General features: G+C 47.9%; 1 protein-coding gene across 3 annotated transcripts in view; it reads left to right on the top strand.

Annotated features, from left to right (window-relative positions):
• SLCO2B1 (solute carrier organic anion transporter family member 2B1) overlaps positions 1 to 26,038 on the top strand; it is a 146,141-nt gene that overhangs the window by 49,805 nt on the left and 70,298 nt on the right. For all 3 annotated transcript variants that reach the window (XM_059723151.1, XM_059723145.1, XM_006262689.4), the window contains exons 2-6: positions 7,096 to 7,192; positions 21,041 to 21,178; positions 21,297 to 21,459; positions 23,566 to 23,793; positions 25,739 to 25,837. In XM_059723151.1, coding sequence (XP_059579134.1) covers positions 7,096 to 7,192; positions 21,041 to 21,178; positions 21,297 to 21,459; positions 23,566 to 23,793; positions 25,739 to 25,837 — 725 coding nt within the window. The remainder of the gene's footprint in view (positions 1 to 7,095; positions 7,193 to 21,040; positions 21,179 to 21,296; positions 21,460 to 23,565; positions 23,794 to 25,738; positions 25,838 to 26,038) is intronic.

Here is a 26,038-nt window from a genome sequence, read left to right as displayed (position 1 = left end):
AGTCCATGATAATCTGACACTGCCAGTGCATTGGGATGTATTCAACCCACCAACAGCTTGGCTGTCCCCAAGATGCCCAGTATGGTCCACCCTTTCAAATCCCTTTGACTTTTCATTCTTCATGCCAACGAGTAAGTAAGGATCAGCACAAGCACCAATGAATCTCCATATCATCTCTGACTCTACAGTCAGTCAGCCAAGATTTAACTGGTCACACCATTATGGGGCACTTCTCAACCGTTTTCGACCTGGACAGGGTCCCTCAAACCTATACCTATACAGGGTCCCTCAAACCTATACCAACGGCGCCTTCGCAATGACGACGAATGCTCTTCTGGGCAAATTCAAACCGTGCCCCTCAATGTTGACTAATTTACTGTGCGACCTGACTGCCTTCACGCTGTTCACGCTAGTGATGACGTTGCCTTAAAATGGCTGAAACAATATGCTGAAACCACATATGCTAAATAAATCAGGTCTGGGACTTGAGGAAGGCATAGTGTAGCTGCAAGCAGAATTGAGTGTCCCTTACAGAAAGGGCATGATATCTTCAGTCTCCACAAGCAGTCACAACCTTAGCATTACAAGTCATGTTAAAGGCAGTGCCTCTGATGATAAATAGCTATTATTCCCATGGGAAGGGACCTCATCAGAGAGAAATCCCTGAAACCCTTCCGGCATGACCCGAGCGTATCCTTCCTTCCTTGTCGTGTCCCTGTTTATCCCTACGGGTGACAATCCCATATGAGCACACACGCTAAAAAGCAGGGTGCCTAACAACAATTCGGTGGATAAAGTAAGGGCTGCAAACACTGCACTGCTCTGTACAACACCTCCCAGGGAGCCACGGAAAGCAATCACACCGGCTTTGATCTGTCCTATGCCCAGCTGTTGCAGTATTAATGGGCACCTGAAAATAGCACAAGGAAATGCATTACACAGAAACCAAACCAGCCAGTCTGCACCACCAAGAGCCTCAAATATAGACTGGAGTGCAAGGGTGGATTGGGGGGGAAATTAGCCAGGAAGTCTTGTATAGTCATTATTTAAATCCCCTGCGACTGAAAGAGCTCTGTCTCATACCCCACCCTGCTTTGGAAATTGCTCCTGGATCAATTCTATTGGAGAGCAAAGGACTCGCCTTTTCAAGGTGCCAGGTATTTTGCCCAGAACCTCCCAGGGGAGGATTTCCCCAGCCATCTCCTACCCTCCCAAAGCCCTGCCTCAGCATTGGCTAGTTGGTCTCATTCAAGGGATTGTGTTCATTACCCAATTACTCACATGGAGCTAATTAAGAAGATCACTACTCACCTAGGGGTTGTGAAAAATGACTGGTCCATGGTACAACACCAGAGGCTCTGATGCTTTGCCAAGCAGCGCTGTTGTGAATGTGACCTTTGACACCTGTCACAAAACTGAATTAAATATGAACCATATGTACACTGAATCTGCCAGAACTTCTTCTGGTACAGGAAAATCCTTGAATCACAGTCTTGATTCATAGTCTTGATTCATAGTCTTGCAAACTTGGTGATTTTCTTGGGAAAAAAGATCTTGCAAAACCTCTTTGTCATGCAAATAGGCTGCAGTCTGTGTAACCCAAGCTGGCCTTTAAACTTTCACTAGCCCTGTTGTGTTACCCAGAGGGCACATCTACACAAGACGCTTTACTGCCCAGTACAGTAACTGCATGGTAAAGTGTCACCGCAGCAAAGTGTGTGGTAAAGTGTCACCGTCTACACATGCAGGCGTTTACTGTGCAGTACATTACTGCTTAGCAAACGCGTGTAGAACTAATTGCACATGTAGATGCACCCAGAAACTAGCAGAAAATAGCTTCTAGCCTCCCTGCCCGACTTAGAGCTGCCCTTGTCCACTATCCCGGTCCAACAAATGAATCAAAATTCATGGCTTTGCTCTTTCAGCTGTTTCACAGTAGAGAAAAATTGATTCACGTGAAAGAGATGCCTCCTTGGTGAATCGCAAGCCTTGGGTTGTAATGTTATCAGAGCGGGGATTAGAAAGGCCAGCCTGTGCATTGCAGCGGCTCAGTATTCAGTGATTGTTTAAAACAGAGCTCTTTTATGGTGGGAAGCTGACCCTGAGATGCGGAAGTCTGTCTGAACAATAAACAAGTCTTTGTTGGAAGGACGTCTTATGTGGATTAAAATGAAGCATGTGGAGCTGGAATAGCAGACAGGCTGGATTGTGCAATCACACCCCGTTCTGTGTAGAGTGCCTTTCAGGTGGGGCACTTGGAATGCTTCCCAAAGGAGGGCAGAAGCACTGCACCTATTTTACAGATGAGGAAACTGAGGTATGTAGCAATGTAGTGACCTACCCAAGGACACCCAAGAGGCAGAGCCAGGGAGAACTCCAGTCCTTCCAGTGCCAGCCCAGTGCTATACCTACAGCCCACATTGCAAGCAGTTCTGGCCTGTTTTGTAGCCATTCAGAGGGTGCAGACAGAAGTGCAGTCCCCTCTGTTACCCATGGTGCTTTACAGGAAGCGCTACGAGTTACAGAAATCTCTTGGACCCAACAGATGTTCACTGTTGACTTCCAGAGGCTGGGGGATCCAGCTGCAATTTGGAGTGCCTGCAAGTCTGCAACCGCTTTCCCCTAGCCTGACCCTTCTGTCCTCCCAGCCCCGACACTGTCTTCAGAACGGGAGGGGTAAAGGGAGTGGGGAGAGCTCACTCGGGGTTTTTTGAGCCAGCGCTGGAGGATGGGGTGGGGGGATTGCATGCCCGAGGTGTGGGGAGGCTTCAATCCACCTGCTCCCACCCTCTAGTGCCGGCTGAAAACCCCCCAGACAGAACTCCCTGCACTCCCTTCCCCAGCGCCGGGAGCAAAGCTGGGCTGTGTCACAGGGAGCAGGGGGCAGGCCCGGTGCGTGCTGACACAAGTTACCGACGGCTTGTCTGAACCCTCATGCAAAGTGAAACTAAAGCTGGTACTTCAGCATGTACTGATTTATGGCTGTCGTCCGCGGCGGTGGGGTGGAGTGGCAGCGCAGCCTTGGTGCACGGCCTCGTTGCTGTGCTGTAGAGAGTCAGAACGAGTGTTGCCAGTAACACAAGTCTTTCGGGGGCTCGGGGGGTCATTCTCAATCCTGCCTGATGGGTTAGGCACTCCAGGCTTAACCCAGCCACGTGTCTGAGTTAGGAGCCAGCTGTGTTTTTGCAGCTGGAATGGCCTTGCCCAGGTCTGAGGCCTCCTGGCAGTACGACCCAGCCACTGCCACTGCTGCCAGGTGTGGCACAGGTGAAACTCCCCGCCACTCGGCTACAGCTTGGCATGGGCAGAGTCCCCGCTGTCAACCCCCCTCCTCCCCCTTGTCTGCAGGCTGAGTCCAGTGGATCCATGGGCCAGATCTGGCCCACAGGCCTTAGATCCCTGACCCCTGGTTTTAACAGTTCAGTAATCCCACGGAAATTGGAAGAAAAGGAGTATGCTTTTCTCTCTACTTCTCTCTCCTTTCACTGTATTCCAATAAGAAAACTGCCTGTTTTGCAGAGGAACACGTCCCCTGTCTCGTCTCTGCATCTCTCCCTTCCTTAGAGACTCAGATGGGGGAGGGATCTTGCCTTTCTCTAAAATATTTCATCCAGAGCCCATACTACATTGCTCTGTCTCTACACCAGAACCATTTGTTCATTAGGGAAGGACTGCAGAACGGAGGAGAGTGCTTTTATACAGCAAGCCGGGCCCACTGGAGGTGGTTTGATTCATTGGAGGAAAGCTAAATGCTTGTATATGCGGCTTGGGGAGGGGAGCGTGGTAACCTGGCTGGCTTCCGAAGGAGAGGAGAACCAGTGGGACATTAGTGGCCGTTGCAGTGACTCTTTTAAATTATTTCTTCCTTTTGCATGTGAGCACCCATCAATGTAACCTCATCTATTTAGTTACCTGATATTCCCTTCACTCACAAAGGAACATTGTGCTTAAAAATAACATGAAAACCCGCAGATTTACCTTGTTATGACTCGCGCCTTCGTCACTAAGATTAGATTTAACGTGACAGAGTTTGGAATATCTCTAATTAAGGTTTCACCCTTTAAGCTGAGTTACTTTCACATCTTGGGCCACATACAACTCAATACTGAGTTGTAAATCAAGAAATCTAAATTAAAAAAAAAATCTGTTTTAATGAGCTGTTCAGTGTGCACGTGATAACGGAGCAGTTTTGATCGGATCTAATGTCAGAGACGCTGTATTGCGACTCTGTTACTAGTTGCCATAAAGGGCGAGGGGGACTGGTGTACAAGAAAGGGATGATCCAGGTCTAGTCAGTCAAGGATTCCTCGGATGCTGTTTGCTATTTGGGAGTTTTCCCTGATATAACGAAAACCTGTCTACTACGATAGGTTTTGTAAAACCTTTTAAAAAAGAAGTTGAACTATTTCAAACTCTGACTGCTTTCAAACTGCACTACGAGGTTAAAGGGGGTAGTGAACTAAAATGTGAGGGTGGTAAAGAGGAACAGACTTTGTGCTTTCATCTGGAAGTGAACATGCAACAGCAAATGATGAAGGGGGTGCTCTGACTTGCACCTAAAGTGCATAACAACACAATAAATGCACATAGCACTGCATACTGCGCCATAAAAATCTGTGCATTGGGCTCCTTTTACTCTTTGCCCTCCTATACGTTGGCACCCATCCTGCCACTGAGCACCATTTCTGAGACTATCCTCAAATTCTTATCTAAATAAGCAAAGACTATAGCTGTAAATAATTCATCACACACTGCTTCTGGAGCATTGGACATTGGAGTATAGACATAAATCCAATGTTTTTACTACTGCATCTGTCATTTAACCTTTCAGTGCTTGGCAGGCCATGGATGCTTTGGATACTTTCACTTAGCAATAACTTAATTTTTTTTAAATCCCATCTTCTGTTTTGCTGCAGCACTGCCCGTGCTCTGGAAATATGTACTCATTTTATACAAGACAACTGAGAACTTATGAACAGGCGTTGCTTGGTTCACGCTCCTGTATTTATGATCCCTGTGCAGTGCCTTGAAGAGCTGTATGCACATGGCAGTTAAGCCAACCTCTGATCCGACTCGAGATGGCCGGGCTTTGCAGCAACAGTAAAACTGTTCATTTGATCCCAATTACATTAGCCGCTCGATTTCCTAACCTCGGGAGGGAAATAGAATTATAGAAAAACGAAGCATAATTTAAAGCACCCGCTTCCCAATTTGCACTAGAGTTTATGGCAGCTGCTGCACAGAAATACTCAACGAGGAGATGGGATCATTTATTAGAAGTAAAGCCAGGGAAAAAATTGCCAGACAAGTATAGCTAATAAGCTTAACGAGCCTCCAAACCAAACAGCTTCCCGAACGGGAAGTCTGGATCTGAAAAGCGGAAGGAAGAAATCGGCTTTCTGCACATCGTGCAATTTAGATTTCACCAGAGAGAAAATAACCCCGGGCACAGCCGAGCTGAACTGTTTAGGAGGTCTGTGGTTTGGGCTCCAAAGAGTTTGGGTCAGATGAGCCATTTTCGTTATGATACAGCTCCATTTTGAAGAGTGCCTTTCGTATATACTGCCCCCCCCCACTCCCCTTCAAAGATTTATAGTAAAGCTGAGGGAGTTGGACATTGAAGATATTTTCGTGGCGAGATCAGAAAAGGCTGGAAATGAAAATGAAGCAGACAGCAGAGGAGGCCCAGACGGCATCGATGGGAACATATGAAGGGATAGGGGAGAGCGTGCTACACTCACCCAACTTAACTCCGGACCCATCATCTTCTGTGTGCCCGCAGCCAACCCCAGCTAAAGGGAGGCCATCGTCTCCACACCCTCTTCATAAGGTCAAGGCCAAGTATGTCTGCATCCATCAGTCAGGGTTTTAGGGCTCTGCAGCCACCCTGCCTTTTAAAAGGAAAGGAAGGTGGACGTCCAGCCTCCGTTCGCTCAGGCGTTGTGCCTGTACCCAGCCCAGGCTTCATGGAAAGACATGAGCTGGACTAGCACCTTCTCCAAATCCTCTTCAGCAGATGGTGGTCGAGCTACAATTTGGGACGGAGGCCTAGCGATCACTCTGGGAGCGCCCTGTCCTCGAGTCGAGGAAAGCCTGGACCCGGCTCAAACACTAGGCTGATATTCAGCTTGGTCCTGTCTCAACCTCTCCTTCCCTCCTAATAACACCCTGAGCGTCTAGGTTGTCTTCCAGAATATCGGTAGAAACCCTTGTCTTGATGAACCTCAAAGAAAAGGCGTGAGTGATACAGATCTCGTTCCCATGAGGGATCCCATGGGATACCTCATCCCATGATGAGTACCATAAATACCTACACAGGTAGGTTAAATAGATGGTACGACACAGTGGCAAGCATGGAGACGGCAGCCAAATCCGGTGTAATTAAGTAGTAGCGCCACCGAGGCCTGGGAAACGACAAGGCGGTAAATACATTGCACGGGAAGGGAGGGGGAGGCACAGCAGATTTCCACCCCTATCTATGCAGGTCTCTCCCGAGACCAGAACCTGACCCAGACATCAGAGAAGTAGGTGCTGGGAGGGACGGTCATCAAATCCAGCTCCCAACTGGAACGATCCTTGCACCCTCGTAGCTGAAATATGCTGCGGGATGTGGGAAGACCAGAAAAGGCCTATATTAAGTGCAAAGTTGATCCAAGTGACTGGGGAGATGGAGCAAAGTCCTGCGAGGCAGACGGAGAGACAAAGGGAATAGCCAGGAGCGATGCTGGATAGACTTGCCGGGGCAGCGAAGCCTTCAGGGAGGAAGGAGGGCAGATGGGAGCCGGACTTCTGTCTCTGGGGTCTGCCTCGCAGCTCACATTGTGGCCTGGAGAAAGCTGTTTACTCAGTATTTTGGTTTCCTCACCAGTAAATCCCCTTATCTCTACCATGAGCTTGGCTTAGATGAGGTTTTGCAGGCACAAAGTGTTACATAAGTTATAAATATTGAGAATAATTTATAAACACGGCTTCTGGCCACGCACCGGTCATGTGGCTATTTACAGAGCACCTCTGGATTCTGCGGCACCGTGCCAAACGGATAAACTGAGCGCACTTAGCAATGTGCTGAATGGCTTTTTTTTCTTTTTTTGGCAGGCAGGTACGTGACAGAATGACAGCCACCGTTACAAAGGACAGCTGTCAGGATCAATCCAGAAGAACATTTTACAAGAGTCCATTTCTCAGCATCAAGGTAAATGCCTCAAGCTTTCCCTAATCCCCTGGGATTACTGGCCACGAGAAAACAGGAGGAGTTTGGCTTCCTACTGGAGGCATCCGTATTTCTTTCTTTTCATGAGATTTATTGTTTTAAAGCTTGGGGAGGGAGCTTTCTCCTCGCAGAAGCTCACCTAAATCAAAAAGTGCTGGTCACCGCAAAAGGAAATATTGCAGAGATGATGCTCCGAGACGTGTTTTGCTTATAGCATTTGCAGCTTTTTACCTTCCACGGTTAAGCTCTCAGCTCTTGCACCGAAGCCAGGTTTTCGAATGAGCTCAGGTGCAGATCCTCAAAGACATTTAGGCAGTTAATTTCCATTGAAATGAATGCACTAATCACCTAAATACCTTTGAAGATACAGGGCACAGCTCTAACTTGGATGCCTAGTGTAGTGCCATATTTTCAGACGTACTTGTCACCTAGTATAGGCAGAAGGCAGGGCAGGGCAGCATCTAGAAACTAATTGGTTTAGAGAGGCATATGCTTTAATAGGAGTCAGCCTATTGCCCGAAAATCTGGGTACTTAGGTTGGTGTCCAGCCAGGAACTGAGCTCTTTTGAAAATCAGGTCCCGTGTATCTATAACTAATGCTGTAACCCTGCTAACGAGTATGTTCATGAGTAACTTTACGCATGGGGATAGTCCCTTTGTCTTTAGTGGGATTGCTCTACTCCAGTGGGTAGCCTTAACCATGGATGTAAGTGTTTGCAGGATCAGACATGAGGCTGATGGCCCTTTCTGGGGAAGGTTCCCTTCATGGCTAGTAGCACTAACAGAAGAAAATGTGTCCTGGTTTAAGAAGTGAGGGGTAGACAGGCATGTTAGTCTGAAGTCAAGTAGAAGGCAGGTTAGATTTGCACCTTATGCTAGCACTACATGTGCACTTTAATGTGCATTAGCCTATTTTAAGATGCATTAAAGCATCGCTAAAAAAATGTGTGATTTAGTTCGCGCGCATCAAAATAGGCTAATACACATTAAGGGTCACCTAAAAAAAACACGCTCTTCAGTAGATGCACATTAAGCCAGGCTAATGTGCATTTACCTAGTATCTCAGGTATCCTGGTTGTAGCCATATTGATCAAGAGGAAAAGGCAATCAGGACTTGTAGAAGAGAATTAAAGAAATTAAAGACTTTTTTTGCAAACATCTTGTTGGTTTAATAAAAGATATCATCTCAACTATGAGCCCTGATTACCTAGTATCTCACAGCATTTTTACTTGTGCTTTGGGATGCAGTGTCGGGTGCTTTAATTAGCGAGCTGTGCTAATTAAACATGCTTGCGAGTCATGAGTATCAGCATCCTCACGCATCCCTGTGCTGAAAAAATGGCAGCAAAGCACTTTGAACTAAAGTGTCTCAAACATGTTTTATTTCAGAGCGCCCCACTGCCACGTTTTCAGTGCGGGGGCGCAGGGGGATGCTGATACACATGACACAGGAGGCTGCTGGAGCACATTCATTTCTGTGCTCCAGCAGATTCGATGAGTCAAGTCTGCTCCAATGCACTGGATTTCCAGCGCATCGGAGCAGACTCCCCGCACGTCTACAGGAGCCCCACAATGGAAGTACTCGATTTAATGCGCATTAACTAAAGCACGTTAATGCACGTGTAGATGCGCCCTCTTCTGGTTCTTAAGCAGAAGGCTCATTGCATATAAGGTGAGTATAAAGTACAAGGTACAAATATAACCTATAAGGTTAGAATCGATAAGGTACAAATCTAACCTGCGTTCTTGCATAAGAAATCACACCACAATAATTAGACTCTGCAGCCCTAGGATATTATTGGCCCGGTACATTTCCAAACCAGAAATGGCTGTATTAATGAGAATAGTGTCTGCAGTTACACTAGGTAGAACAAAAATAAGGAGAGGTATTGTCCGTTATGATTCAGGCCAAAAGTTAATCACCAGCCTGCGTCAGGCGCAACTTTAGACTAATGCTCAGCATTCCCTGAATAGCTGCATTTTGGAAATGCTATGCCTGCTTCTGACACATTTGCCATTTATCACTGCAAGGTACAACCCTGCCTTAGCTAGGCTGTTGGATTGTTCTGGAATGACAATTCCTGCCTTCTGCAATAGCTGTTATTTCTCTCATTAATATTGATTTGTATAGTTCTCTTGTTTGAACAAGATAAGTTGACAGGTACAGAGTACTTTGCTGTGCCGGTACCCTGTGGAAAAATGGTTATTTGTCGAGGTCTGTTGAACTTATCGGGAAGACTGCCCCTGACTTCAAAGGGCTTTAGGTCAAGGGCATGCTGCATATGGGCCAGATCAGACACTGGTGTTAGTTGAAGCGGTACCACTGAAGTCGTAGAGTAACATTCAAGTTGTATCACCCGTCCTCTGCGTGTCTAAAGCAAGATTGAAAGTGTTTTTGCCTTATTAACAAGGGTGCAGCTTTGGGGATTTTTTCAAAATACAGCCTACACAATAAGCTTTTGACAGCACTGCAATATTATTGTATCTCTGGGGAGATTCATAGATGAAAAATGAATCAATTATGGCATAATATTGCCTAGTAAACTTGCAGCAAAAAATGTCTGTTGAAACTGCTATTCTTTTCCTCTCTGCATTTTTATTATCACATCAAAGAAAAGTTACAGAGGAAGTATGGCGAGGTCACCTTAACCGTGAAAGTCTCACTTAATGTTTAGAAAAGAGGGGTGGAAGTCCACATTTCTTACTCTGCCTGTTGGCTTCTCGTTGTGACCTTGGGCAAGTCATTTAGACGCGCATCCTGTAAAGACTAAGGTCCTGTGGAGTCCAGTCAAACTACTTATGTCCTTAAAGAGCACATCTACACGTGCATTAACATGCCATAATTATGGGGCATTAAGTTTAATACAGGTTTCCCTCCCTTTATGTGCGTTCTGTATGTGTGGATTCGCTCTTATGCAATGACACTTTTTATACCAAAAATTTGTTATAAGCAAGGTAAATTCACTCTTATACAATCGGTATGGTAGAAGCCTGCAGTCAGCTGCTGTGTGCGGTGCACTGTGGGAGGGACACGCACCAAAATATAGCCTCCCGTGTGGATCTGTGCTCCTCGCTCCTTGTCTGCGACACGTGTTTCTGTAGTTGCCATCCCCATTACGATAGTGCCCTGTGCTTGTGTGCACTGTCTGCTGTTGGCGAGTACCAAAACTGTCTTGTAACAGTGGTAGAAATGGGCCTGGGGGTTAGTACGGTCGAGGTCTTGGAACGTATCCTGATTTGTTGCATTGTAAAGTGGGTTTCCTTTATGCGAATTCGAGTCATGCACCGTTTTCCTGGAATGCATTTATAGCATAAATCCAGGGAACCCCGTACCTGTAATAACAGGTACTAACTTAATGCGCTGTAATTGGTGCTACTGCACCTTAGCACTGGCGTGCATCTTTTGGGTGATACTTATGTGCAGAAGAATAATTGTACTGCACATCGGCATGGCTTTCCCCGTGATGCACTAATGCGCAGTAGAATTAGTTTACTGCACTTTTAGAGTCTCGTGTAGATGCACCCAAAGGTAAGCATCTGCTCAACTCTTTGAAGGATCAAGTCTTTAACCTGTCTGAGCCTTGGAACCTCTTTATCAATTGCTGAAGTTGCTTCCAATAATATTTACTACCTGATAGTATCAGGGTTATGAGGTTTGATTTGTCTTTCTTTTTTTTTAATATTTGTGAAGCACTTAGACCTTTTGACAAACAGTGCAGTCATACAGTTGGACAGTAGTACTGTTGGCTTCCTCCTCGTGTGTCCTTATTACTAGGTTCAGGGACTTGGTATAGTGTGAAGTCAATCATCTGGCCTTTTGTAGATAGATCATTTGACTAGGTTATGGAGCAATATTATGTAACTAAGGTATTGATTTAAAATTCCTGGAATAAAGCAGGCATTGCCCTGTCCAATACTAAGGTTTTGCATTTTGAAATGATCTGTTAGGGTCCCTTCAGCCCTAATTTTCTGTGTTTCTCTGATTCTATGCATCTCAAATTATTTTATAAAAGTTAGTGAATTTTGCCCTCAGTCCCTTCTGCCATAGGAAAGATTGTCTCCATTTTGCAGCCATGGAAGTGGGAACTCGTAACTTGAAACATAATTTCACGGGAAATCTGTGAGAGAGCTAAGAATAAAGCATGGATTGCCTAACCGTGATCCTGTGATGTCGCCACAAGGGCAGATTTTCGAGCCATGCTTTTTCTTCATGCGAAAACACAGCAAAGTTTAACATTTTTCTATGATGCTGCTTCTAAAATAGCATGTACTGTAAATAGTTTGTAGTCTCTTGACAGAAACAACAGTCTGAGCATGACAGATGCGTGCCGAGCACCAGTCGGCCTGGAAAGCTGCCATCCTGCAGGCAGGATCGGCTTGTCTCTTCCTCTTCCGAGACAAGAAATTCACAAAGAAGTCTTCCTCGTGACTCTTTCAGGCCAAACAGGTCACACTTAGCCTCCTCGCTGGTAAACTTAGCAGAGACCAGTGGCTGATGTCATGGGAGCACTGGGTTTTCTTCTTGTCCCTAGAGCAGATCCCTCCAAGTTTGGATTGAGCAGTGGTGTACTTAGGGCAGGTGAGTGGGGCGTCAGGCGCCGACTTGGGGAAGGGGCAGGAAAACAACGGCTGACGACAACTAGAAGTGGATACTTCTGTGCGTGACCCCCATACCCAGGTGCCCAGCCACGTTATTACACGCCTGGAATCGAAGCACGTCGTCCGAGCAAGAAGGAGAAGCTTGTACTTGTCTCCGGTGGCTGACCTAGCACCTCTCACCAGTGCTAAAGCCAACTCCACAGTCTGCAAGAGAGAAAGAGGCATGAGCTGTTGCCCGTCCCATTTCCTAATCCCATGTGCCGCATAAAGGATGAACAAAGCAGCCCGGACTCCAAGCAAGCAAACCCTCTTTGCAAATAAATGCAGAGTCTGCTCCTAGAGGCTTGGCAAGGCTTCAAAAGACATTTGCCCACCTGGCCCTCCCTGAGAGATTGTTCTTTGTCAGAGAGGAAACGATGGGTTTGTCGGGAATCTCTCTGGCCGAGGCTGCAGCGTACCAAGCTGGACGGCTGTAAGAATAGATTATCAGAGCTACCGTGTGGATTTGTGCATGTGGCGGGGTGGGGACTCTGCAGGGGAGGTCTCGGAGAGTTTGGTCGCCCTTTCCGGTTTTGAAATCAAGGTTCGACTTCACTTACCAGGATGCAGTTTTAGAAGCAGACCGATCCCCTGCAGACAGATCTGACAGTTTCTTTGCCTGCCCCCAGCAGCTGAACCAGCCTCCTTGACTTCTGAAATAATGAGGCCCAAGTAATAATTGCCGGATGTCAAAACGTAACTCAAAAACTTGACTCAAGCAGTCCTTCCGGGGAATGCTTCCCAGACTAAAGTCGTTAAAACACTTAGTGACTTCTGCCTCGAACGCTCACAGTATGCCCGCATACATAAATAAGGATCTTTCCTGGAGTCTATGGCAAAATTCCAGATGATTTCAATGGCAGCAAGACCTAGCCCTGGTTTTAACAGGAATCCAGCGTGTCAAAACCATTCTTGCGTGGGCTTTCTGAGCTCTTTGCAACACATATCTAGGCAATGCATAGCGTGTACAAGCTCCCTTATCTCTTCATAGTCACGAAACAAGTGAAAACCAAGAGCTGGCATTTCCCAAAGGGGACCTTGACTCTAACAAGGCAGAGCCTCAAGTTTTAATGAGGCCGAGAGCTGCTGTATTTAAATGTTAGGGGCAAAAGTCTTCTCTGGGGTGCACAGCAGCTTTTCCATTGGAATGGATAGGGTCGCACCTGCACAAACAGGAGGATTTGCCATTACACTTTGCAACGGCAGCTATCAGACAGAGTACACCGAGCCTGCTTAGGTAGGCTGTTTTTTTTAATTGCTTCCATGAACGTGGCGATGTTGAAGATGGGCGGTAGGGGGTCTTTCGGCTGCAGCACAGGGCTGGACACCATGGCAAATAGCTTCCATAGTGACTAGTTAATTTGGATTCTTAACCAGGATCAACTTCGGGGCCTGATTTGCAGAGGACTGGTGCCCAGTACTTTCTGAAGATCAGGCGCCTTAGAAGTGTATGAAGCTGAAATGTCTGAAGCACCCCAAATCCCGGATCACTTTCAATAATCCTGACAAATTGTCTCAGTTCTTATATCTCAGAGGGATTTTTTCCACTCTTTTCTTTTTTCCGTTCCTTTCCTTCTAGTTTACATTTCTTCTTCTTTTCTTTTCTTCTTCTTTTCTGGTATTGACTTTCTTCTGAAAACCACTAGACACATTTACCCATGCATCTTAATGCTCGGTAGACTGTTTTGCTGTGCATTAAAGCATCACCTAAAAAAACTGTGACATTACGGTAATGCACAGTAAAATACTCTACTGTGCATTAAGCGTCATTAAAAACTCATGCTTTAGCACAACCAAATGTACATTAATTTAGTACCTCACGTTGGAGGTACTAAATTTAATGCGCATTAGAAAAGGCACATTAATGCACGTGTAGACATGCCCTCTGCGAGTCGGCCTCTACCAGGCCAGGATACACTGGTGCTCCCAGTATCTGGTAGGTCTTGCCCACATGCTCAGGATTAAACCAGTGGCCATATTTGCCATCATGAAATAACTTTTCCTTAGGCTTTTTTGCCTTCCTCTGTAGCGTGGGGCATGCTGCACTTTCTTGGTTCATCCGGACATACTTTACCTCCCGTACGACCTTCGTGGCAAGCACCTAAGGCTGTGGGGGTGCTTTTGGTTTCATTTGCTGTCTTCTAGGAGCTCTCTGAAGCTCTGTTCTTTGCTCTAAAGAGCCTAAGCTTGCCACAATGTGTTGGCTTTGGCATGGGAGGGCCTGGAAGGGCTGCTCTTGTGGACTTCTTTGGATGAAACGTTTATTCCTTGGTTGCCTGGAGCTGCAGAGGACTGTGCTGGATGATTCAGAGTCCCTTCCAGTTCTGTTACCCACAGTCTTGTTTCTCGCTCTGCTGCACTTTCCCTTGTACAAGTGGCATACTTTCCCGAGCCAAATCGAAAATTGGACTGAAATGAGATTTAGGCAGAGTTTAGTCCTCCAAGCTGATGCAGATAAAGCCCACTCCGGTGGCCACAAAACCGTGTATGTGGCTAGGATCTTTGGCACCTCCCGTTTGGTCTGGAAAGGTCTGTAGCATCTAGACTGAGACTTGCAGTCCCACTCAGGAGCAATCCACAATGAAAACTCGCCTGCCTAACTCCCCTCCAGTCTCGGCTATGATCCCAGATGGAGCTGGGAGATGCCTAAAACTTCAGCATTGGAGCCATCAGGCTTGACTGTGAACAGGTAACACTTGACAGCCTGAGATTCAGCCCAAAGCCACTCTTAAATGGCATTGTTGTGGTGCTGTTGCCTACTGCTTGCTCACGAGTCTAGTGGTGATGGCATTGGAGCAGGAAGCGGGAGACGTGGGATCTGGTCCTTCCTCAGCCTGAGGGATTCAACCCCAAATTTCCCACTTCTTGGGAGAGCTGTTTTTCTGTGAGGCTGCAGACGAGCCAGGCCTCTGTAGCCACAAGGGCATTCCCCCGGAAAAGGAGAAAGCCTGGGTTCAAGTCCCTGCCTCCAGGGTGAATTCTGGGTTTTAACCAATTGCTGTTGACTGTAAAATGTGAAACCAGCCCGGGGACTGTCCCTTGCTTTAGCCATGTCCTTTCCCTTGTGCTTGAGACTAGCCCCGGGTAGTGCTGTGCTTTGCACTCCCCTCAATACCGTCAGCGCGTGTTGCACGCCGTGGCCAGGTGAGCACTGCCCGTCTGGGTGCTCCACATCCTAATCGGACGGAGGGGCCTAATTTGCTGCCCTGAGTCAGATGCCCGAGCTCGAAGGAGGAGTGGCAGTTCAGGGTCCTGGCTTGCTATCGGTCAGGGACGCCAAATTCACCTTGTTCCCTGGAACGTGGATCCACTGCCAGTGGCCAAGGAGATAAGGCAATGGGCAAAGGGGCAGGAGGGCAACTGGGGTTACAGCAGGCCACTCCTGGCACACCTTCAATGTCCAGTTGTCTGGTGGTAGCCCGGCAGGCCAGATAGAGTGGCTCTGCGGACAGCATCCGACCCATAAACCGTATGTTTGACACCCTTGCTCAGCGTCAAGTGGAAATACCTGCTAGAGCAATTTGGGTCTGGTCCTCTCTGCCTCTGGTTCTCCACCTGGAAAGACAAGGGTGTTGTGAGGGTTGATTCATGAGCCTGTAGAAAGTGCTTTGAAGAGTCTCCAAAGCGGTGGAAAGGGGTTGTGGGAAGGTCAATGTAATGAGGAATTGCTGCTTGTGTCTTGGTAGCAATTTTCCTGTCTGGAAAAAGGAAGTAAGCAGCGACTGCCCTGTAGCCTGTTTGGCAGCAAAGACGTATTGTCCGTTGTGGGTCACGCTGTAATTAATAGGACCTTTGAACGAACGAGGTGTGCAGTGGGGCATGGGCTGGACTTGTCCAGATGCTGCACAGAGAAAATCTGAGGCTGCAATTACAGCGTGATTCCTTCTGTTCAAATATTTTTGCCCTGTTTCGTATATTCTGAAGACCGGTTTCATGGGCTTTCACGCCCTCCTTCCTGTCGTCCCTCCCAGGCATCAGCCCAGAGGCCGGATATTTGTCTGAGTAACTCAGATGATAACGAGCAAGTTGCTGTGGTTCAGAAGTCAAATTTTGCAGAACTTTTTAATAGCTCCCTATATCCTGCCTTTGCCTGGCTGTCAAAGTTCGCTTTCAGGGCTGCCCTGAGGTCACACGCAGCCTTTGTAGGCATTGGGACAGAAGCCAGTGACAAATATATTAAGCCTGGATATTGTTGGGCTTGATACTGCCAGGCCGCACAGGTGAAGGGCGAGAGCTCTGCCTATTTTCCCACCAACGGTTGCAAGACCAGTAGCATAGCTAGGGCTGGGTGATCTGGGCATCAGGCCCAGGGGTTGATTTTGGGGGGCTATAAGAATGGTTGCCAGTCACTGCCACCAGCCTGGTCTCCACTACCAACCCAACCTGCTGCTGTTGCCCCAGGGCCAGAAACTGCTTCTTGTGCTTCTGTGCAAGATGCAAGCTGGTACGTTTGCTTTGCAGGGCACAGCTCAGAAATCAGAGCCAAAGCACTAAAAATGCTGCTGCTAAAGTGACTGAGTGGGGATGATTTCCCAGCCTCTGACCCACCCATCTCAGGGTCCCACTGAGTCAGGTCCTTGCCGAGGAGGAATGAATGATTCCTTACGGCTAACTGACATACTTGGGAAGGGAATTTAAAAAAAAATGTGGAATGTACCCGATTGTGTCTGGTATTTATCATAAATGTCCCTGGGGAGGGACACCTTCCCCAGCAGTACTTCCTGCTCCCCCCACCCCCTCCGCTGAGCTGTCAGTGTGCTCTGCATCGCTGTTTTGGAGTTAACGGGAAACGTTTCTAGCCCTTTATATCAATGAGTTTGCATGTGGCTTAGCCCCGGTGATAATCACAAGCAGGCACTGTTGATTTAACGGGAACACGAGCGGTGCTCATCTCTTCCTGTCTCTCAGCACAGGCCAGCCTACAGGCTTTTATCACAGACCCAGGGGGAGAATATCTGTGGCAGCTGGTTCTTCGTTTCAGCAGCACATTCCTGAGCAGCAAGGAAGCAGCTTGTGGGCAGCATGATAGACACTTTCCTGGCGAACGCTGACACTTGGTGCCTGCCTTTTGGAGCAGCAGTCAGTGAGAGGGTTTTCCACCTACCTTTTTAACAGCACCAAAAGGAGAGTGGAACTACAGAGAAGCTTTTCAGGTCCCTTTTTTCAGCCAAGATACCCTTGCTGCATTCCCCACCCTGCTTCTTACTGCCTGCATGGCCTTGAATCGTTTTTCTCCATCCTTATACCTGTGTCTGTTGCCCAATTCAATGCCTGCCTCATGGGGTAATGAGTGGCGTAGTGGACTTGAGTTTGTAAAGGGCTACAAGCTCCAATGCTCTCTATAAATGCAAGGAATTGCAGTATAAAATGCATCACTCTATCTAGGTGCCTTGAGGAGCGTGCGTAGCTATTCAAAAGGTCAGCATGGTGAAGGATCATAAGCAAGTAGGACAGGAAGGGACCGCAAAGTCATCTAGTCTGCCTCCCTGCTCAAGGCAGGATCCTCCGCGATGAAACCATCCCAGCCACGCGTCTGTCCGGTCTGGTTTGTAAAATGTGTCTGTCCAGTCTGGTTTGTAAAACTTCTGAGGATGGAGATTCCCCAGTTTCTCTAGGCACCTCTTCCAGTGCCTGGCCACCCTCAGTTGGAAAGTTCCTCCTCGTCTCCAGCCTCAGTTTCCCCTGCTGCAGCTTGAGGCCGTTGCTCCTAGTCCTGTCCCTTGCAGCCACGAAGAAAAGCTCGTCTTCACTAAGATGCTTAAATGAGAGTTGTCTCCCTTCCCCCACCCCGCATGCACTGGGGTCTAAAGATGACAAATTGAGGGTTGGGATGTAATGTATTGCACTTCAGGGATTTAATGTGTGCAAACGGCATGACCCAGTTCATGCTCTTGCAACAAACTTTGGTCATAGAAATGTAGAGAATGAGGGTGGAAGGGAGCTCAGGAGGTCACATCCAGTCCAACCCCCTGCTCCAAGCAGGACCAGCCCCAACTACATCATCCCAGCCAAGGCTTTGTCTAGCCAGGGCTTCAAAACCTCCAAGGATGGAGACTCCACTGCCTCTCTGGATAGCCCGTTCCAGTGCTTCACCACCCTGCTCATGAGGGTACTGCTATCCAACCCAAACTTCCCTTGCTGTAGCTTGAGACCATTGCTCCTTGTTCTGTCATCCGCCACCACTGGGAGCTGAGAAGTCACGGTCCTTTAGCCTCTTCCTCCCACACGTCGGTGAAACTAGCTGCACCGAAGCAAGGGGATTGCACCATGTTTGCAATGATGACTCCTCATTCATTTCCCTTGCCACTTGGTAAGAGTCTGTGCTCCACCCTATTTATCACAGTGGCAAGGATCCATGTCCTCTAAAGGGTGGTTTATTATTTCTGCCAATTTGTTGCTTCCTTCCTAAGATGCGGCACTTACTCTCAAGGGCCTGTTGATACTTGAACACAGACAGTCCTGAAAATGGGAAAGGGTTTATGAGTCAGTTTGGGGCAGATTCTTCTATTCCCCACACCACTATAATACTTGGATCATTCAATACAGTATGTACAGCTTGTCTGTTCCCTTGTCAGGGCAGAGGTCTTTCTCTGCTATATGATCCAATTTTTTCTCAATATAGGCCATGGCTTGGCCCTCCTGATGATAACACTGGAGTGCCTTGTCACTGTTAAAAAAATGACACTAGTAACCTCTTTTTTTGTTTCTTCTTGGCCCATAGGAAAAAGTGCTTCCTTAGGTTAGAAATGCAAAAATCTAGAACCCTTGGTTCAGAGATGCTACCTTTTATTAGACCAACAGAAATAGAAAAAAAATGTATTTTTCTGCAAGCTTTTGGACTCACACACCCTTCCTCAGGCTCAGGGAAAGTTGGTAAAAAGTCCCCATATGTAGGACATAAACTTCATTTTTGCACACGGCTACCAACTACATCCCTGATTAGGTTAGAGGATTTTTAAAAGCTTGGAAGAGAAAAGAGTGACCATAAAATGAGCCACCTGTGGACTGGGTAGGGTGGCCATCATAGAGGACAGTCCGGTTGTCCTCTGTCCTGTATTGATATGAAACCCGACAACTTTATGTCCTCTGTTTCTCTTTAGGAGAAAAATAGAGGCCATAAAGGCGTCTGGTTTTGTATCAATAGAGGATAGAGAACAACCAGACTGTCCTCTATGATGGCCACTGTAGGACTGGGTGATGCTTCACAGGTCCTATGTTTGACACTCCTGACGTGTTACACTCTGGTCTCAGGATGCTCTGGGGCCTTGCAAAGTGCTTTGAAACAGTTATGTTCAAAGGGTCTGTTACTAGCTCATGTGTTGCTTCAGCATTAAAAACATCGAACCATAGAAAATGAAGGTTGAAGGGACCTCAGGAGGTCACATCCAGTCCAACCCCCTGCTCAGGGCAGGACCAGCCCCGACTACATCATCCCAGCCAAGGCTTTGTCTACCCAAGTCTTCAAAACCTCCAAGGATGGAGACTGTACCACCTCTCCGGGTAACCTGTGCCAGTGCTTCACCACCCTCCTAGTGAGAAAGTTTCTTCCTGATATCCAACCTCAGTTTCCCTTCCTGCAGCTTGAGCCCATTGCTCCTTGTCCTGTCATCTGCCCCAGCTGAGACGAGTCCAGCTCCGTCTTCTTTGCACCCCCCTGCAGGGAGGTGAAGGCTGCTATTCAATCCCCCTCGGTCTTCTCTTCTGCAGACTCAATCAGCCCAGTTCCCTCAGCCTCTCCTCACAAGTCCTGTCCCCCAGCCCCCAACCATTTTTGCTGGACTCTCTCCAACGTGTCCACATCCTTTCTGTAGTGGGGAGCCCACAGCTGGACACAGCACTGCAGATGTGGCTTCCCCAGCGCTGAATAAAGGGAATAATCACTTCCCTCGACCTGCCTGCAACGCTCCTACCAATGCAGCCCAGGATGCCGGTAGCCTTCTTGGCAACACGGGCATACTGCTGGCTCAAATGGAGGCAAATTCTGCTGCCAGCAGCCCCTTGAAGTCATCTCTTACCTCTAGCCAGACATTTCACTGCATGTTATTCCTGTGTCCATAAATCGGGACCTGTGGGGACCTACATTGTGGAGGGGCCTCTGGGGGGTGAAGGGATTAATTATGTGGCTACTAGATTATTAAAAGGTCTCTTTGGAAATGTTGAGCACGTTAAGCTTGTTCCCAGGTTATTTGGCAAGGCCTCTGTCTCATGCCGTTGCCTAACACGGAGGGGAGAAAAAGAATGACTCAAGGCTTTTCCAGCTTCCTGCCTATAAAGAAGGCATTTGGTGAGTCTGGAGGAGTGTTTGTAACCGCATCTCAGGTTTTCATTACCGTCTTGGGTGACAGGATGGCTCACGGCGACAGGAGGAAAAAGTATGGACGTTTCCCGAACTTAACACCCAGGTCAAACTCAGCACACCTTGGCCATGTCCCATCGGGGGTGAACTCAAGGTCCCATGAATAAAAGCCACCCACTTCAGCCCAGCTGACTAACTAGTTGGCTTGTTAGTCCCAGCAGAGATGGGTTTAATGGCCTGGGTGACTTGAATTATATAAAGGTTTCTTAGGGTACAGATCAGGGCATGGTATGTAGTGTGGGAAGGCTGTGCTCCAACTGCCCTGGGTGAAACAGTATCTGGGGATTGGCATTATGGCTCATTTTTCCAGCAATGTCCACAGTAAATATGACCGAATCCCACCCTAACTACTTCAAAGCCGGTCCCTTATACTTGATGACTCTGCTGTCTCTCTCTCACTTTTTTTTTTTTTTTTAAATAGAAATGAAATATTTTTTTTGTTTCTGTTACAGTTGTTCGTAGCAATAAGGCTGCACACAGACATTGCATTTGTCCTGGGAGAAACCATTTTATGCCAGGACAAAGTGCAGTCATGCCTGTTGTCCCAGGAGAAATCCTTAACAGGCTCACGGGTTAAGCGGTACTAATGGTTTATCCCGGGACATCACAAAGTGCATCTGAACAGTTGTCCTGGGATTGTATCACAGAATCAATGGCAGAAAAGCAGCAGGGCATTCAGCCACGCGCTGAACTCCGATTCGAACAGCGATGTGGGTACACGCCAGTCCCGGGGCATTGTTGTTCAGGGGCAAGCACAGAGACAACTTGTCCAGGGACAAATGCAATGTCAGTTCGTAACCTAAACACCTTGACTGGATTATCGCTTGTCTTTGCAGCTCTTTGTGTTCTGCCATGGGCTCCTGCAGCTCTTCCAGCTCTCCCTCTCCGGCTATCTGAAGAGCTCCATTTCCACCATCGAGAAGCGGTATGGCATGTCCAGCCAAACGTCAGGATTGCTGGCTTCCTTCAACGAGGTAGGTGATGCTTGCTTTATTCAAATGTCTCTTCATCATCCAATCGTGCAAGTCTCCCTGTACTTGTGCGCGTCCCGGGTAATACGTAAGCAGCTTCTCGATCTGTCTCTTGCTGCAGGTTGGAAACACGTTGCTGATCGTCTTCGTGAGCTACTTTGGAAGCCGAGTGCACAGGCCCCGCTTCATAGGCTGCGGCGCTCTCCTGGTTTCCCTGGCCGGGTTGCTCATCTCGATTCCTCACTTCATAACCGAGCCCTACAAATATGACAAGTCCGTTGCCAGTAGGTACTCTAGATATCTGTCCCCCTTACGGATTAGGGGAAGCAAGAGCGCTGTTCACGGAGAATCCTTGCCTGAAAAGCATAAGGGGTTAGAGACTGATACCAAGAAGGCACTTGCTGAATTTTAGTTTTCTGATGGTTAAAATGTATTGGCCCCAAGAGGCGAATATTGACCAAGAGAGGCTGCATATTGACTATTTAATGTATGATTAGCACCGTATGGACAGCCCAGCTGGCAGTAAGGAGTTGACTTGTTGGGCCCAGCAGAGATGGGTTTAATGGCCCTGGCGATTTGACTACTCTCTGGGCTGTAAACAGGTCCCTTAAGGTGGGGATCAGGGCACTCCTGCTCTCTTACGGCGGGTCCCTCCTTGCTAGGCTACAGGGTCAGGCACCTTTTTGGCCTGCAGCCCATGCATCCCTTTCTGCTCAGCGGGCCAGTGTCATCAGGAGGGATGGGGATTGCCTTCAGCCTTGCCAAGACATGCTCTTGGAAAGTGAAAAATAAGGGGTCAAACCCCATCAGGGTCAGGAGGAACCTCTACCCTTGATCTGCCCCTTCCTGGGCAAGGGCCTTTTATCGGGCAAGAAATGAGTGTTTTATCTCTCTTCATTGCAAGCATCTTCCCAGGGTGCGGCAGAATCTGGAAATGGCCAAGATGCGCGAAGTACAGCCGCGGGTTCAGACGCACCTTTGCGCGCAGCGTTTCCAGTCGTCTGCCTGTGATAAACCAAAACCTCCTGATCCTGCTGCAGTAGAGATTATGCTTTGAGTTTTATTCCCCCCCCCCTTATTTCTTAATTATAGGGATTGAAATCTTATTTCAAGATAAATCTATTATTATTTTATGACTAGTAGCTTATGATATCCGTATCATTTTTTTTATCTCTATTACAGTCCAGAGTAACTCCATCAAAGCCAGGATAAATGAAATCAGATGCTTTAATTGGATTTGATTTTTATCCCTTGAATTTTCCAAAACACGATAGCTGCCGGTCTTATCAGCAGTGTCGGCTTGGTTTCATGCCATATTTTGTATCATAATTATTTTTCATAACCCAGCTAATGTGTCTGTGTTGCGTTGCTGATTGGCTTGCTTAGGTTTGTTCATATATAGCTGTTAAATTAAGGCCTCATGTTCATTTGATGTACATGGAGGTGCATGCTACTTTTTTCTGCTGGTTACTACTGAATAGGTGAGAGATTTGGATTTTGATAGCAAATTCTTCTGTCCGTACAAGTCATGCAACCTCCCTTGTTCCCTGGGGAGGCGAGGGGTTACTGAAAGCAGGAGGTAGCCCATTGTTTTAGTTTTGTAAATGGTATATGGCTATGGAGAGCCTTCAAGAACCAGTTTCCAGACTGCAGGATTGTGGGCAGCCTGAAGGACTTCTCCACTTCTGTACTTGGGGTGGAAGGAGAAGGAAATGGGGATGTCTCCACCACGTCTTCCAAGGAGAAGCATCCTTGACTGTGCCCCACTGACCTGGCACATGCCAACCCTGGCAAAGTCGGGGTGGACGCTGCTGCAGGGGTGCTTCTCAAATATCCCTGAGACAGAGGTCATGGGAATAGCTGTGAGGACTTCCCCAGGACGACTTCACCATTGCATTTCCTAGTTTGGCTGTTGACAGCAGGAATGGGTGGGTGGGACGTGCTCAGTGGCCTCCTTTCCGGGGACCATCAGGACATCCTGTAGGCACAGCCCGTCCTCCTGCACCCCATTGGGCTGGGCACCTGGGCAGGGGTACAAGGAAAGGAAGGTGCTTGGGAAAGCTAAACATCATGCTCTGGGGAGCATGGGGAGGAATTAATCCTCCTATGACCATGCCCCATAGCCTGTCCCCAGTGCTGTGCACCGCATTCGGTTTAGGAGGTCGCCAGGTGGAGCAGCACAGGATGCTTGAATACATTCGCTGCGTAGACCTGGCCTCAGTTCCCCCATGGGGCCTCTTGATTACCCCCTATTCACAGCTATACCTAAGTGTTACAAAGGGATAAAGAGCGGCCTTCAGTCTATGCGGCATCTCTCACAGCTGTGTCGCCAGCAGTTGCCCGGTGCTGGCAGCCAGGAGCGTTCAGGGGTGTTTCATTTGCTTCTGCAGGTTTCTTCAGCAATAAGACGGATATCTGTCAGCCTGATGCTTTGGGGAACAACGGGCTTCCCGACGATGAGACCTGCGCACCACACATGGAAAAGGAAAACCGAATGGTCCTGCTAATTATGTTTCTCGGGCAGGCTTTGCTGGGCATCGGAGTGGTCCCCATCCAGCCCTTCGGCATCTCTTACATTGATGATTTTGCCAGCGAGAGAAACTCCCCTCTCTATTTAGGTAGGACTAAAAATGAGTCCCAGCAGAGCAAGAGAGGGAACCAGCAGGGGCCTCGGGGCGAGGGGTCAGCTCAGCAGGAGGTTTGCAAGAACAGGTCTTTAGACTTCAAGTGCATTTATTTTTACCTACGGCAGACTAATTCCAGTAAGTGCTGGAAGTTCCTGGAACTGAGTCTGAAAGGAATAAATGCAGAAGAGAATTGGTTTTTAGGTGTGTTTGTTCATTTTATCAGTACTTCTCATGAGAGAGCTTCCTGGTGCAAGATGAAGGAGAGGCAATAAACTAAGTTATGAGAGTGACTTATTGAAAAGGCATGACCCATGTGTTAAGGTGAGCAGTGCCAGCCTACGTCTCGACTGACTTTTTTGAGTGTGAAGGATTTCTTTCACCAGGAGTCCCTTTTGTCACTACATGTTCCCCAGCGTGTGAGAGAGGTAGCAACAGGTGCAGAAACGAGTGACAAGAATGATCGAGGGTCTGCAAAAACTCTCCAGTAAAGACAGACTGAAGATTAGTCTTGTTGGCCTTAGAAAGGAGACATAGAAAAGTATATAAACTAATAAATCAGTTAGAAGAGGCAGATAAGACTCCCATAGTGCCTGAGCAAGGGATGGCCAATTCAAATGAAAGTCAACCCTGATGGAAGGGCACTTTTTTTCATTTGGCCCATAATTAAACTGTGAAACTCACTGCTACACAAAATCATCGAGAGCCAAGCACAGATTGGGCATTTGTACAGAGTACAACACTGAATTATAATGAATTGTAACTCTTGATTTGGGAGATTATTACATCTCACGTTATTCCCCTCTATTCTGCAATGGGGAGGCCACATCTGGAGTCCTGTGTCCAGCTGTGGCCCCCACTACAGAAATGATGTGGATAAATTGAAGAGAGTCCAGTGGAGGGCAACGGAAATGGTTCAGGAACGGGGGGACAGGACTGGTGAAGAGAGGAGGAGGGAGCCGGGTGGATTTTGCCTGCAGACGAGAAGACTGAGGGGGTGGGGATTGAATAGCCACCTTCACCTCCCTGCAGGGGGTGCAAAGAGGCTGGAGCTGGACTGTCCTCAGTGGGGGCAGATGACAGGACAAGGAGCAATGGGCTCAGGCTGCAGCAAGGGAAGTTGAGGTTGGATATTAGGAAAAACGTTTTCAATAGGAGGGGAGTAAAGCACTGGAACAGGTTACCCAGAGGGGTGGTGGTATGTCCATTCTTGGAGATTTTGAAGACCCGGCTCAACAGAGCCCTGGCTGGGATGATGTAGTTGGGGCTGGTCCTGCTTTGAGCAGAAGGTTGGACTAGATGTGACCTCCTGAGGTCCCTTCAACCCTCATTTTCTATGAGTCTAGGATTTAAACCGGTCTCTAAATATTAAAAACAGATATGATCTAATGGGGGAAGCATATCTGGCTGCACCTGGGTTTTCTCTCCTAACATCTGGAACTGGCCGCTGTCAGGGACAAGGTACGGGGCTAGATACCCTCCTGGAAGTGCTGTCAGGCCACCAAGTTCATGTGGCATAAATTGAGGTGGTTGTTCTTGGCAGCTGCTGCTTGGCTCTGGATCTCCCTTCCTCTTGAGACCCACCAGAGCCTGAGCCTGGACATCTTTTGGAAGCACTGTAAGGCCTTCCAACTTGGGCAGACATCTAGCAAACAGTCAGGCTGAGATATTATTCAGGGGGTCTCTGTTTTAGGTTGATATTCTAGTTCCCTTTTAAGTGGCTTTGCTCTCTGATCACTCTCCTGTTTTTTACATTGTTCTGTTCTCTTATTTTAAGCTGCCCTGAGCTCTTGTTGCAAAGGGTGACCTATAAGCAAATGGAGCAGGAGTCTTATCTAGCCTGGCCAGTGCCTGTGTTAGCACACCTCCTGGCCCCGATGTGCTGTTCTTTCCAAACCTGAACACCCTTCTGGATGGAAACCTCTCTTTTCTCTTGCAGGGATCCTCTTTGCTGTGACTGTCATTGGCCCCGGGGTAGCATTCATGTTGGGATCGGCTATGTTGCGTTTCTACGTGGACTTTGACAAGCTTTCCAAAGGTGAGTTGAGACGGCGTCCAAAGCTCGCCGCGCATTGCATGAGTATGGGCGGATGAGAGTGAAAGAGAAACAGGTGTACATTTGAGTTGGGAAGGACGGGAACTCCCTTGTTACTTAAGGCGATGTTATCTCAAGAGCTGCGGGCCAGCAATCTCATGCCAAAGAGGCAGAAAGGATTTGAAGCGTCCCACGATGCTGCTT

This window comes from Alligator mississippiensis, chromosome 1 (genome assembly GCF_030867095.1).
Source record: "Alligator mississippiensis isolate rAllMis1 chromosome 1, rAllMis1, whole genome shotgun sequence".
NCBI classification, from domain to species: Eukaryota; Metazoa; Chordata; order Crocodylia; family Alligatoridae; genus Alligator; species Alligator mississippiensis.
The sequence above is the reverse complement of the archived record's forward strand: the minus strand, read 5'-3'. Positions and strand labels throughout refer to the sequence as shown.